This window comes from Panthera uncia, chromosome D1 (assembly GCF_023721935.1).
Source record: "Panthera uncia isolate 11264 chromosome D1, Puncia_PCG_1.0, whole genome shotgun sequence".
Taxonomy (NCBI): Eukaryota; Metazoa; Chordata; class Mammalia; order Carnivora; family Felidae; genus Panthera; species Panthera uncia.
Window position 1 is genome coordinate 9378628 of NC_064808.1, and position 14555 is coordinate 9393182.

Genomic DNA, 14555 nt, shown 5'->3' on the forward strand with positions numbered 1-14555 from the left:
GCAATTATGCACCCGAACCCTGCTGATGGCTCTCGAATGTTCATTCAGTTACAGAGAAGGAAAGGAGCCAACTTCCAGACCCCATTTCCACACACACAAAAGCAAGATTGTGAGTGATCCCTTGGCTGGTTTGTGATTCTAGGCACTTTTTTCTTCATCCCTCTTGACCTCAGCTGTTTCAACTTTACTATCCAGTCCTAGAAGTTCTAAAATACCATTTCACTTCACGGTGGGGTGTGCAGCCATCTTCCTCTGGACCCTCATTACTCCCTGCATCAGCTAAGGGTCTCTTCCAGAACAGGCTCTAGCAGCACCCTGGGCCTCACCTTGTAGCTTTTCTAACAGTTGCAATTTTACATTTGCTTGTGAGATGTTTCTGATCTGTAAGCACTGCCAATCTCCCAGACTCCTGTGCAAGAAATGTAACATTTTGGGGCACCTGGGTGGCTCAGTTGGTTAAGTGTCCAACTTCGGCTCAGGTCACGATCTTGCAGTTCAGGGGTTTGAGCCCCATGTCAGCTCTGTGCTGACACCCCAGAGTGTGGAGCCTGCTTTAGATTCTCTGTCTCCCTCTCTCTCTGCTCCTACCTGGCTTGCTCTCTCTCTCTCTCTCTCAAAAACAAATAATAAAAAAATGTAACTCCCCCCCCCCCCCCCCCATGACAAGTCACTTTCTTTTCAAACCTTTTCTCTCTGAGCAGTAGAAATAATCTCAGACAGGTGCCTGGGTGGCTCAGTCAGTTAAGCGTCCTACTTCAGGTTGGTGAGTTCAAGCCCCGCATTGGGCTCTGTGCTGACAGCTCAGAGCCTGGAGCCTGCTTTGGGTTCGGTGTCTTTTTGTCTCTGTGTTCCTCCCCAACACGCACTGTGTCTCCCTCTCTCTCTCAAAAATAATAAACATAAAAAAAGAAGAAGAAATAATCTCAGTTCTTCCCACCCTTAGTCTTCAGAGTGTACACACTGGAAAATTCACATGGGGCCAAAGTGTGGGGGCGGAGGGTAGGGGCAGTCATCTAATCCTCACTGTCAGTTAACTGCATTGTCTTACCTGCTCTTCTGTTACTTTTCCACACAGGCTGCCACTACATCTACCTGGGAAATGGAGCTTTTCTGGGTTGTTGGCCAGTATGTCCCTTTAATTCCCAAGTAGCAACACCCATGGCCTAGGGTGTATAGAGTTCCTTTCTCCAGGATCCACCTACAACTATGTATACATTCCCCCCCCCTTCTTTTCTTTCTTTCTTTCTTTTTTTTTTTTTAACTATGTCTTCCTTCCCTGCCTAGGGGATCTTTACCTCCTTTGTGGGAGGTGGAGATTGGGGGGAGTGGGGAGGAATCTGGGATCAAGTTCTTATCTGTAATATTTACTCCAAAATCAATTTCCGTATATCCTTTCTAGCCTTTGAAATTCACAAGGCTTGAAAGGATTCCCTGTTTTCTCCATTCTTCAGCTACAGCCGTAAGTTCTCCAATATAGGGACAGCTCTGCCTCTGCTCACAGTGGTATCTCTAAGACCTAGTAGTGTGCCTTCCTGGCACACGGTAGGCACTCAGTAAGGATCGTTACTGACTCTCTCTTTCTCCAGTCTGTCCTCCTCCAACCCGTCCAGTAAGTGTCTTCCAGAGGAATCTTTTGGAAGTGTAGTTATCACTCTGCAGCTCAGCTGCTGGTCAGCTGCCAGCCCCAAGTCTAACTGCCTCTGGTTCAAGGCCGTGCCTGAAAGGATCCATTTTATTTCCTACCACATCCAAAGATGCAGGATGCTTGGCTTGACGGGCAGCCTGTCATTCAACCAAGGACAGTTATGAAGTTCCTGCTGTGTGTCAGGGGCTGTGTTAGACTCTGAGGAACAACGGCGACCAGAACAATGATGGTTCCTGATGTCACAGCATTTGCCGTCTAGTGGAGAACACAGATATCAAACAGATACTTGTAAACAATGATATAAGTAAGTGATTATAGCTACCAGAATAGCTTGGAGAATTACAGAGTACTGTGGGGGACTAAACTTGAGTCAAGGGTCAAGAAAAAGGCTCCAGAGGAAGTGCCATTTAAAATGAGACTGAAGTTTCCTTTGGAGGCAATAGGAGGGGAGGAGAGAGGAGGGAGGTGTGCCAGGCACAAGTAGTGAAACCAGCCAGAGGGAGTAAGTTTGAGGACTTGAAAGGGAAGCTGGAGAGAAGATCAGGTGGTGGAGGTCAGTAGGGGCTAGATGGTACAGGACTTGGGGGCCAGTTTTCTCTGCCAGGAATACTCTCCCTCATTTAGGTCTCAGCAAAAATGTCACCTCCTCAGACATGCCCTCCCTGAATACCCCTTGTAATGCAGCCCATCTCTCCCATCCACACCACTTCCCATCCGTCTTTCTCTGATTTGTGTTATTCTTGGCCCTTACCACTCTCTGGAATTTTCTTCTTAGAGTTGATTGTCTATGCCACCCCCCTCCCCCAAAGAACGTAAGCTCCAAGACAGCAGAAACCTTGTTGGCCATCACCATTTGTATCTCCAGTTACCAGAGCAGAGTCTGGCACGGAGGCACCCAATCAATATTTGTTGAATGAATGAAAAGCCTGAGGAATAGCAGAAATAGATTTTTCATGGAAAGGGGATCACTGGCTGTTCTATAAAAAGTGGATTAGAAGGAGGCTAGGCTGGAAACAAGACCAATTAGGATGCTATTTTACTGCTGCAAGGGAGAGATCATAGTGGTTTGGACAATCTTGCTTGGCTTCAGGGATAATGGTAACAAACACGAACGCGTGTATCGTACTTATTATGTGTCAAAGTACAAAGCACTTTTTAATATTAACTCCTCACAACAACCCTGTGAGTTAGTTCAACCTTTGTTATTTTACAGATGAGGAAATTAAGGAGAGAATGTCATACAGTTTGCTAGCTGGGTGAGCTGGGATTAGAGCACCCACAGGCTGGCTTCAGAGTGCATGCTCTTGACCACTATGCCTTACTGCCCTATATACCTGCAGCGGTGCTTCTCTCCAAGCCTATGTGCATGCCCTTCCTCCTCTTGGGATGCCCTCTGCTCTCTCCTATCTGAATATTGCCCACCTGTCAAAATCCAGCTCATTCACACCTCTTCGGCCAAGAAGACTTCACTGATCACACCCGTCTGTCCTGCTTTGTCTGGATCCCTTACAGTCCACACCACGTGTTCTGTACATGATTCCTTAATCCTATCCTACAGGTATCCACTTAGAACCGACAGATCTGAGCTCTTCCAGCCTAGCTAAGTCGTGCAGGAAAGGGGCAGAAAAGGTGATGACTTGCCCAAGATCACAGCGCGAATTGGTAGTAGGGGCAGGACCAGAACCATTTCTTGGCCAGTGCTAGTTTCTCTATCCTTCTGTATCTGCGCTTTCTTCCCGGTCACCTAGCAGTGTCTTTCAAAGGGGAGTCCTAGATACACCTGCCTCAGAATCACGTGGAGTACGCCCTGAAAATACATACTGTCTAAGGCAGACCCCGGGAATATGCATTTTAACAAGTTCATCAGGAAATTCTCATACGCTAAGAAGTTTGCAAGACGACGGTCCCACGGACCAGCGCAGCGCGGGTCTCGACAAAACCTCGTTCCTCGCATTGGCTTTAAATTCCCACTGCATTGTGGGAAATGTAGTTCCGACTTCGCGTCCGCCCCCGGGAGCGCTTTACGGAAGGAGCCGAGCCTGTCCGGAAATAGCCGAGTATTCCCTGGCGGGCCCTTTCCTGCCCGGCTGCATTGTGGGAAAGGGCAGTTTCCGTTAGGTGCTGGAGGCTGAGGCGCGCGACCGGCCGCAGCCCCACGTGAAGCACTACGCGAGCATCGCTCGGCGGGGCCGCTCCCCGCCAGCCGCGGAGCGTCCCGGAAACAGCGGGGGACCGGAAGCGGCCCGCGGCGGCGCAGAAGCGAATCCCGGAGCCCGGTGCCAGGCGCCTCGGAGCGCATCGACGGCGCCATGTCCCTGATCTGCTCGAGTGAGTGTCGGCTGCGGCCGATCGCGGGTCGCAGGGGGCCGGAGCGCGGAGCGGGAGGAGCTGCGGGCCGCTGCGGTGCCGGGGTCGGGGCGGAGGCGACAGCAGGGCTCCCGGGGGGCAGGGCGGCGGCTTGTCAGCGCGGGGGTCCTCCTCCTCCTCAGCGTGAGGTGCATTTGCGCAGCGCTTCACAGTTTACATAACGCGTCAAGTTTATTGTCGCAGACGTCACTGAGGCCAGCCACCTCGTTTACGCAGTGAACTGAGGCCTGGATGGAGGGAGCTTGGTGCAGGGAGACAGCTGTGGTGTAGGAATCGGGCTTGTGCAGGACCTCCCTTCCCGATTGGCTTTGTGATCTGGCGTAGGCTCTGGGCCTCAGTTTCCTCATCTGCAGAAAGAGGGCATTCATTTGCACGGGCTGACGCCGGAGGTCCCGCGCGGGTAGTCAGAGATTCTGCAGTTTGCGAAGGTCACACAGTGAGTTGGAGGCAGTGACAGGGCTGGAATCCAGGCCCCTGGCTCCCAGCCTCAGGCTGCACGGCCACCAAACACAGCGCACATTTATAAAGCCTTTTGGTCTACGCCCCGCTTCCAAGTCTGTGATCTCATTTTATTCTCACAAGAATTCTCCAGAACAGACGTGACGATCCGGGTCTTACAGATGAGGATGCAAGGCTCAAGGAGAGTGTCGCATGGGCGGTGGGGCTAGTTTCTCTGCCCCCTGAATCCAAGCCTTTTTCGTGCCTTGCGCAGTCTTTCCTTTTGGTATTTTAATGCGGCGCGCATCGGTTTTGCATTCTCATTGTTCCGTCAGGTTACGAGATCATCCCCTTCTCTGTTTGCTTCCAGCTCTCCAACCGCCCCCCCCCTCCTCCCTGCCCTGCTCTTCTCGGAACCCCTCCATAAATCCAAAAACAGGGAGGAAGGGAAATGAGGGCTAGAAAAAGGAATCTTTCATATTGAAGAGATTGCAGCTTGCAGAGTGTTTTCTCGTTGGTTGTCCCTCTCAATTCTGGGGGAAGCTCCCCCCCCCCCATTCCCAGCACCATCCTTCCTTTAGATGTTTACACGAGATGTTTACTGGGTGCCTGCTGGGCATCTGCATTGTACTGGAAGTCAGAGACCAGCCATAATCCCTATCCTCAAGGGGTGCATCGTCTACTGGGGCCGGCATGTAAATGATACCTCTGTTGGGGGTTGTGAGGATGAGTTAATCAATGGAAAGCGTTTACAGTCATGCATGGCACCTGAGAAACACCACGTAAATGTTTCTTCTTGTTATAACGCTTGTCACGTTGCTGTGTGATTTCTTTGTCTATTAATCCACCGAGGCTCTAGGTAGCGATTTGAGTGGCCGTCTGTATCTGTGTCATAGAGCATAATGGGTGCCGAAGCATCTTTGTTCCAAACGGAGATGGGTGGGGATTATCGACTGCTCTGTAGGTGCATGACACATCGTAGTCGCGCAGAATCATTTGTTGACTGCCTGTCAGGAGAGCGATGGAGAAGCTAGTCGTGTAGCCGTACAGATACGGGGGCGCCACAAAACTGGTTGTCACGTCCTGCTTTCTGTTGAGTGTGGGGACATGTTTTGTTGGGGCCAGTAGCCTGTCAGGCGTCCCCTTGTCCCGAGGTCCCTTTCACCACCCCAAGCTCACTGCCTGCCTTTTCTCCACAGTCTCCAATGAAGTGCCCGAGCACCCATGCGTGTCCCCTGTCTCTAATCATGTTTATGAGCGGCGGCTCATTGAGAAGTATATTGCGGAGAATGGCACAGACCCCATCAACAACCAGCCCCTGTCCGAGGAGCAGCTCATCGACATCAAAGGTGCTGGCCTCCGTCCAGGGCTGTTGTAACTCCAAGCTTGACAGGGTGGGAGGTGGCGCCGGCCCCCAGAGAGGGAGATAGTGCTCTGTTCACGCAGGCTGAAGGGGAAGGGGGGGGGACGGGGAGAGGGAGAGTCCCCGCCTTACGGTTCTTCGCATCCGCTCTCCCTCTCTTGGCAGTTGCTCACCCCATCCGGCCCAAGCCTCCCTCTGCCACCAGCATCCCAGCCATCCTGAAAGCCTTGCAGGATGAGTGGGTGAGTCCCTGGAAGGGAACCGGCAGCTCCCTACTTGAGGAGGGTGGACCACGGCACTAGGACTCGGGTGGGAAGGACGGAGCCTCGTGTTTTGTTTGGAGGGGCAGGACGATCATGGAGGAGGCGGCGGCCGGTTGTCAAAGTCGCACAGGTCCGGGGTCCAGGTTTAGCTCCCTTGCTCACTTGCCACGTGTCCTTGGGCACCTCGCTCAGATGTGAGTGCTGGGTTTCCTGACCGTGACAAGAACTTGGGCCGATCTCTCCGGGTTCGGGGAGAATTAGAATAAGGTTAGAGTGTCACCCTCGTGACATCACGGACTTGTCTCATTTGTGGGTGTATCTGCAGCACCAGGAGCAGCACCTGGTACGTAGTAGGTGCTCTGCAAGATGAAGGAATGAATACGTCTTGAGTGACCATCTTGCACGGCACCCGACACAATGAGGGCAGTCCTAAATGTCGGCAGTGGCATTATTACCCCGACACAGGGTGGGGGGCGGCCGCGTGGCACTGAGATTTGCCAGTAAATCAGTGGAGACGGGGGTGGGAGAGAGCCGGCTGCCACTCCTCTCGGCGCCCCGTGTTGGCATGGGGCAGGAGCTCCGGAGCGGCTGCCAGCGCGCGCACGGTCCCGGCCGTGGAAGGAGGAGGCCGTGTCCTCCTAACCCGGCCTCTCCTGCTGGGTGCTCCCTGACCCTCCTCACCCCTCACGGTGGCGTGTCCCTCCCCCCAGGATGCAGTCATGCTGCACAGCTTCACTCTGCGCCAGCAGCTGCAGACGACCCGCCAGGAGCTGTCCCACGCGCTCTACCAGCACGATGCCGCCTGCCGTGTCATTGCCCGTCTCACCAAGGAAGTTACTGCTGCCCGAGAAGGTGCAGCCTCCGCCCCGCCACTCCCCCCTCTGGGCCGGTCCTGCTTTGTAATCCCCCGTTTCTAACGTGTTCTTCTCTCCCAGCTCTGGCTACCCTGAAACCCCAGGCCGGTCTCATCGTGCCCCAGGCCGTGCCGAGCTCGCAGCCGAGTGTCGCGGTGAGTGTCCACCCCTCCCCGCCCGTCAGCAGCCCCTGGTGTGTGGGGTCTCACGCGGCTCTCCTGCAGGAGTCTTTGGCGTTCTGTGCCCTCCTCACCTCTACCTCTCTTGTCTTCAGGGTGCAGGCGAGCCGATGGATTTGGGCGAGCTGGTGGGAATGACCCCCGAGATTATCCAGAAGGTGAGTTGCTGGAGGTCACTTGGTGGGGATGCTGGTCAGCCCTCGGTCCCCCCCGCCGTCCACCTTGAGTGCGGTGTGACTAGAAACACCGCTCCGTGTCCGGTCACTCAGCAGAGTGGTGCTGAGCGCGGGCTCGGCCCGCACTGCCTGCGTTCGTGCTCTGAGGTCACCGCTGACAAGCCCAGGACCTTGGGCCGACTCAACCGACTCCGTGTCCTGTTTCCCTTCCAGAACGAGAGTAAACGGTGTCTATTTTCTAGGCTCGTGGAATTTACAAGATTGTAGTTACTGGTAGTGCAGCTTGGAGCTCTTACTGTTATCGGGGTTCTTTGCAGGTCGTAGAACGCTTTGTTACACGTTTTCGAGGGAGACAGGACAGATGGAGAACCTGAGGCTCGGATTCAAAGGCAGGCTCCCAAGAGGCCGAGCGGGCCCGATTCCAGGGCCAGCGCCTCTGTCGTACTCACGGTCTCTCCTTTTGTCGGAGCTGCTCGTTTGTGTCTTGTCCGAGCGCTTTCCCTGCTCAGCTTGCAACCTCCTGGTGCACACGTGTGAACTCGGTCTGGGAGCCCTGCACTGCTGGCTCAGGTGCTCACTCAGCCATTTGTCCCCTCTGAGGCCTTGGGCAAGTGACCTCACTCCCCTGAGGCTCAGTGTCCTCCTGTGTGAAGTGAGGTCATTGCACCTCCTCATCAGGTTGGGGAAAGTAAGCGGAGGTAACGCACGTGAGCCTTTAGCACAGAACTCGGCAGATCGCAGGTGTGGGTGCCACTTGCGAAGGCCTAGATGTGACCAGCGTCCGGCGTGCCGCTGGCCTGGCAGAGTGCTTGGTCTCACGTTGCGCCTGTTCCCGTCTCTTCCCCAGCTCCAAGACAAGGCCACCGTGCTGACCACGGAGCGTAAGAAGGTGAGTCCTCCAGAGCCAGGAGAGGGCTGGCCGGTGGAGGCGGCTGACGCCTTAGGGGAAAGGGGGCTCGCCGAATCCTGCACTCACTGCTGCTTTTGTGGGGGGCGCTTTTCTTTTTTCTCAGAGAGGGAAGACTGTGCCTGAGGAGCTGGTGAAGCCGGAGGAGCTGAGCAAATACCGGCAGGTGGCATCCCACGTGGTGAGTGGCCAGGTCCCCGCTAACTGGGAGGCGGGGTGTTGCAGCTGTTGCTGGGGTGGGCGGGCCAGCGTGGGGGGGCCGGGGGGCTGTAGAGCTGCCTGGGGGCCCCGGCCGCTGCGTCCCAGGGCTTGTCTTCTTGCCCGGGGCTGGCTTTGCCAGGAGTGCGGCGAGGGACGTGCCGCCTCCAGGCAGAAGGCCAAGCGTAGCGGATAAGGAACAGAAGTCACTCTTGTTCCCCTGGGCCCCGGGGCGGAAGTGGGGGCGTTGCGTGGCTTCGTGGCTGGCCTCCGTTCGGCCGTGACTGGGTTTGGTGTCGCGCCCTCCGCTCAGGGCTTGCACAGTGCCAGCATTCCTGGGATCCTCGCCCTGGACCTCTGCCCTGCCGACACCAACAAGATCCTCACTGGTGAGAGCCGGTCTGGCCCCGCGGGCCGAGGCGGGGAGGGCGGCAGGGTAGGGGCAAGCTCCTGTCCTCTGCATGGGCCTGGGGGCCAAAGTACCGTCTTCGGCCGAGGGGTGCGGGTGGGCACGACTCACTGTTGGATCTCGTTTGGGTCCTTTCCAGGAGGGGCGGATAAAAATGTTGTCGTCTTCGACAAGACTTCTGAGCAAATCCTGGCCACCCTCAAAGGCCATACCAAGAAAGTCACCAGTGTGGTGTTCCACCCTTCCCAGGTAAAGGGTCCTGCCAGTCACCCTGGGTCCCTCATTCCTGTGCCCTGGTTTCGGTGGTTTAGGGTTGCAGACCCAGTCACCCAGTGCCGTGCCGTGTCCTTGTGAAGTGAAGTGGGCCCGAGGAGGAGCACTGAGCCTCCAGAGTGGGCCCTTCGAGGCCTTTGTTTACAGCCGTGGGTCGCTCTGTCCTCCGTGCAGAAGCCCCTAAAGCAGTGGCCTTCAGCCCAGGGAAAGGGAGGAAATGAGAGCTGGAATAAGCAGACTTCATAGGCACGTGGCGTGTTAGGAAAAGGAAGAAAGTCCTGTAGTGTTTATAGTACAGACTATGGAAAACAAAGCTGAGCAAAATCTTAACATACCTGGGAAGGACAGGTGCATCCACATTCCTATGGTCCTGCGGGGTCGGGGGGAACTTGACATCAACCGTTGAACATGGTGCGGGCTAAAATTGATGGAGTTGCTGGTTTAGAGGGTACAGGCAGCCTTCAGACCAGATTAGTGACATTGTGGGATTTGAGTTTTTAGGTCTGGGACGGTTTGGGTCTAAGACTGTAGGATTGTGGCTGGGTCTGTGCTTCCCAATTAGCCTCTTCCCTGTCCCTTAAGGAAATTAGAAATAGGTGAATACTGTGGATTTTTCCTAAAACTAAATGTTTTTAAAATGGGAGGCACTCCTTTCTTGCGGTCAGGTGTGGATAAGTTGTTTCTCTTATGAAATCGTGTCAATGAAAGATGGTAGTTGTTTTTACCTTGTGTTTAATGTCCTAACCCAAATAATTGGTGCGTGTACACGGTAGAAGTTCTCTCTCTGCCCCAAATCTTTCTGAGGATTAACTTGCTCCTGAAATCCTGGAGTCTGTGATGCAGCAAAATAGGCCCTTGCAGACCCTCACAGACCCTCTGCTGTTCAGAAGTGCGCTGTTCCTGACAGTAGCCATTAGCTAGCTACATGTGTCTATTTGAACAGAGTGAAATAAACTAAAATTAAAAAAACTCAGTTCCTCAGTTGCACCGGTCAGCTTTTCCTCTTTGGTACTAGAAACAGGGCGTGGGAGATTGCTCTCTGCTACAGTTACCCTTCTTACCACTAGACAGTGAAGCCTTCTCTCCTAGGCCAGTGCTGTTTGAGTTACCATTTTTTTTTTCAACGTTTTTTTTTTTTTTTTTTTTTAATTTTATTTTTGGGACAGAGAGAGACAGAGCATGAACTGGGGAGGGGCAGAGAGAGGGAGACACAGAATCGGAAACAGGCTCCAGGTTCCGAGCCATCAGCCCAGAGCCTGATGCGGGGCTCGAACTCACAGACCGCGAGATCGTGACCTGGCTGAAGTCGGACGCTTAACCGACTGCGCCACCCAGGCGCCCCTGAGTTACCATTTTAAATGGCGTTTACCATTGGCTGTCACGCATCACCAGTTGGATGGATGGTTCTAGGCAGGACAGGCCTGAAAGAGAAGCAGTTGTTGGGCTCATGGCCATCCCCACCCCCCTTTTGTAAGACTGTTGGGGTCGATCTCTTCTGCCTCTGATATTTTGCCTCTTGTTTTTCCTTTTAGGAGCTGGTGTTTTCTGCCTCCCCAGATGCTACTATCAGGATTTGGTCGGTGCCGAATGCCTCTTGTGTGCAGGTTGTTCGGGCCCATGAGAGCGCAGTGACGGGCCTCAGCCTCCATGCCACTGGGGACTATCTCCTGAGCTCCTCCGATGACCAGGTGCGGTCCCAGCCCAGACCCTGCAGAGCCCTGCTGGTCTCCAAGCTTGAACATCTGGGGAGGAGGGAACACCTTCCTGTTGGGCACCCACTTTCTTAACTGGCTCGCTGTCTCTATTTTTTCAGTACTGGGCCTTCTCTGACATCCAGACAGGGCGTGTGCTCACCAAGGTGACCGATGAGACCTCTGGCTGCTGTAAGTTGTCATAGAGGCACTGGGCTCTGTCTGTTCTTTTGCTGCTTATCATTTATTTATATGTTTTACTTAATCATTTGCTCCTTTGTTCTTAAGATTTATTTACCACCAGTGCCGGCCGGGTGCCAGGCGTTTTACCGGGCACGGTGAACAATGTGAAGAGAGGCCCCTTTTGCTGTGCTGGCCTCTCCCGTGGGCTCTGACCACAGCTCCCTGTCCCTCCTCCACAGCTCTCACCTGTGCACAGTTCCACCCTGATGGACTCATCTTCGGAACAGGCACCATGGACTCGCAGATTAAGATCTGGGACTTGAAGGTGGGACATGGCAGCCTCTATCTGAGGCCCAGGGTGTGAGCTCGTGACCTATGCGGTGTGATAAGTGCCAGCGGCACCCGGCCCTTGGGTGTCCCAAGGGCAGAGACACGGTGGCTGTGCGTGCGTGTGTGTGTGTGTGTGTGTGCGTGCGTGCGCATGTGCACGCCTGTGTATGATGTGATGGATGTGGCCCGGGGTCTTGGGCTGGGCCATCTACCTCTGCGATTCCTGTTAGTTGTCCTTCCCTAAAGGATGGTGGAGGATGGCTCAGAGGTAGGCATCTGGCGAACTCCCCATTTTCTCTGGGTCGTGACCAGTGGGTGACGTTGTACCACTCATCCTCCGCCTGTAGGAGCGCACCAACGTGGCCAACTTCCCTGGCCACTCGGGCCCCATCACCAGCATTGCCTTCTCAGAGAATGGCTATTATCTGGCTACGGCGGCCGATGACTCCTCTGTCAAGCTCTGGGATCTGCGCAAACTTAAGAACTTTAAGACACTGCAGCTGGATAACAATTTTGAGGTGCGCCCCCTCCCTTCCCCAGCTCTGTCGGTTGCCTCTCCTCACTTGTTGATTCTTCAGTGAATCAGTCTAAACTGCTTCTGTGCATCCCTAATTGTCCCATAATTTCTGTTCTCGTGTGACGTCTCTCCTGGTTCTGGCAGGTGAAGTCACTGATCTTCGATCAGAGTGGTACCTACCTGGCCCTTGGGGGCACAGACGTCCAGATCTACATCTGCAAGCAGTGGACAGAGATCCTTCATTTCACAGGTAGGGTCTGACTCTGGGATCCTGAGGTCTCCGAGTGTCCTGGCCCAGAAGGAAGAGGGTAAATACCACGAGGTTAGGAATTTCCAGGGAGTAGGCCTGAGTTTGCCTAGGCAGCTTTTAATCCCTTCCTGAGGCGATAGAGTTTAGTGGCTAAGAAACTGCACTCAGGAGTCAGACTGCTGGGCTTTAAAGGTTAGCTCTACCCCTGCAAGCTGTGCGTCCTTGGACAAGTTACTTAGTCTCTCTGGGGAACGATAATAGGGCACACTCAGTGCGGTGTGTGAGGTTTAGCTGAGTTTATATATATATATAGATATATATGTATGAAGTCACGTTTATGCACATAAACGTATAAACAGATGAAATAGCTGTGTACTTACACACGTACACATGTGCATAAATAATTAGAACCGTGTTTGGCACGGTTGTTTTGGATTTGCCATTGTTCAGCATTGTGTCTTTGTCTTCTGTGGGATTGGAGCAGTGACTAAGATCTAGGCTTTGCGCTAATGGAATTTCCAGTCAGTTGAGGAGGGTAGATGTGGGATGAGTTCACAGATAATTACTTGATTGCAATTTGTTTCTGAAGTTCATTTATCTTGGAGGAGAGAGCGCTTGTGCGGGTGCGAGCAGGGGAGGGGCAGAGCGCGAGGAGAGGGGATCCTTAGCAGGCTCCACGCTTAGCACGGAGTCCGACACGGGGCTCGATCCCACCACTGTGAGATCATGACCTGATCCGAAGTCAGGAGTGGACACTTCAACCAACCGAGGCCACCCAGGCGCCCCTACTTACTTGCGATTGTAAATGTCAGAGAAGAAAAGCATAAAATGCTGAGACTGCGGATAGTAGGGCTACTAACCTCCTGATGGTTGCGTGGCCCTGGGTACGTGACGTCCTCTTTGAGAGCCGTAGCTTTTTCATTTTTTAAACTGGTCACGTTGGCACTGCTTTGCAGATGGTGCCAGCTGGTGACACAGAAATGGCTTGCGTGGTGACAGAGTGCCTGCTGCACACTTGGGTGCTGAGTGAATGGCAGCTGTTAGCTGTCTTTGTTGATGAAATTCTCATCCTTGTTAGCACGTTGTGGGCAAGACCCAAGATGCTTCTCCCACCCCCGTGTTCTCCTGAGCCCGGCTTGGTGTGTGTTCCAGGGGTCCAGGCCTAACTGGAACCCTTCGTTGGGCTCCGGTGTTTCGGAGTTGAGCGGGGTGCAGCAGTGGGCCGGAACCACAGCCTGAGCTGTAGTGGGGGCTCCAGGCGTTGTCCTAAGCCTTCAAGGAATTTGCTCTGATGCTCCTGAGCTACCCCAATCCAGCAAGGCACGTCACCCAGCCCCTTCTGCCCTTGCTACAGCCCTGCCCTGTGCCGGGGGCCCAGGTTCCCTAAGTCGGAACCCCCTGAGCCAGAACAAGCCAACGGACGGTTCCGATTATAATATAAGCAAGGAGTTGGAACTAAATATATACTATAAATATATGCGAGTCAGCTGAGCACTGAGGTTTTAAACCGAACTGAAAACTCAGCCCAATTTTTAAAAATAAGGTGGTGAGAAGTGGAAGAACAAGACCATGTCTGCTTCGTCTGTCTCGCCCTCTGCCGGCTCCCAGTCAGTTCTAGGACTTGAACTGCGCAGAATTGCAGTTGCCCCAAAAGCTCAGGCAAGGAGGAGTGACGTTCCTCTGTTCACTCACCCCACAACAAAAACCTGAGTTGTCGCTGTGTGCCAGGCGCCGAGGAAGGCCCTGGGGATGGATGTTATGCAGGCTGGACTAGCGCCCTGCTCTCGGCAGCGTGAGTCCACTGGGAAGTAGCGAGCACTGACCCAGGGAGGGCTGGACAGACTGGGAGTAGATCATCAGGATCCGCACTCAGACCCGAGGGGGAGAAGCCTTCTCACCTTTGCCTCTCGTCTCTCTCCTCAGAGCATAGCGGCCTGACCACAGGGGTGGCCTTTGGGCATCACGCCAAGTTCATCGCTTCAACGGGCATGGACAGGAGCCTCAAGTTCTACAGCCTGTAGGCCCTGGCCCTTCTGATCTGGGAGCTGGGCCTCATCTCAGTAGAGGGGTAGAATTAGGGTGGGGGGGTGGGGGGAGGAAGGGGAGAGACTAGCGGGGGAGGCGGGGGGGGTCTCTGGGGCGGGACATTCACATCATTTAACTCTGGTCCGGGTGGTGACCTGAGAGTCACGGCGGCGGGGACCACCCTCATCCATGCAACCTCCAGGCCTGACAGGAAGGATCATGGGAGGTAGAACTGTCACTCTCTGAAGGCTCGGGTCGGAGCCCAGGGCCTCTCCCCTCGTGGCGTTCATGGAGTGTTCCAGTTCCTGGGAGATGGGGAGAGGCTGAGCCAAGGGACGTGTGAAGGGATGGGCATGAGGGCTCTTGAAGGTTTTTGTAAGCAGTGATTTAGTTTCATTAAAAAAAGAAAACAATAAACCTAGCACCTTCCTGTGTGTGTCTGTAAAAGGAGCCTTAAGCCGGGACGGTCAGGGGGAGGAAGCACGTT

The 14555-nt window shown here is 54.1% G+C and overlaps 1 protein-coding gene across 1 annotated transcript; it reads left to right on the forward strand.

Annotated features, from left to right (window-relative positions):
- The first annotated feature begins 2956 nt into the window (after positions 1-2956).
- Positions 2957-14130, forward strand: PRPF19 (pre-mRNA processing factor 19). The gene is made up of 16 exons (XM_049645396.1): positions 2957-3973; positions 5650-5799; positions 5979-6055; positions 6787-6928; positions 7012-7085; positions 7205-7267; positions 8133-8174; positions 8299-8373; positions 8704-8779; positions 8939-9048; positions 10605-10760; positions 10886-10955; positions 11186-11271; positions 11624-11794; positions 11938-12043; positions 13967-14130. The coding sequence occupies exons 1-16, from the start codon at positions 3955-3957 to the stop codon at positions 14062-14064; spliced, it is 1515 nt and encodes a 504-aa protein (XP_049501353.1). The 5' UTR covers positions 2957-3954; the 3' UTR covers positions 14065-14130.
- Positions 14131-14555: the final 425 nt, after the last annotated feature.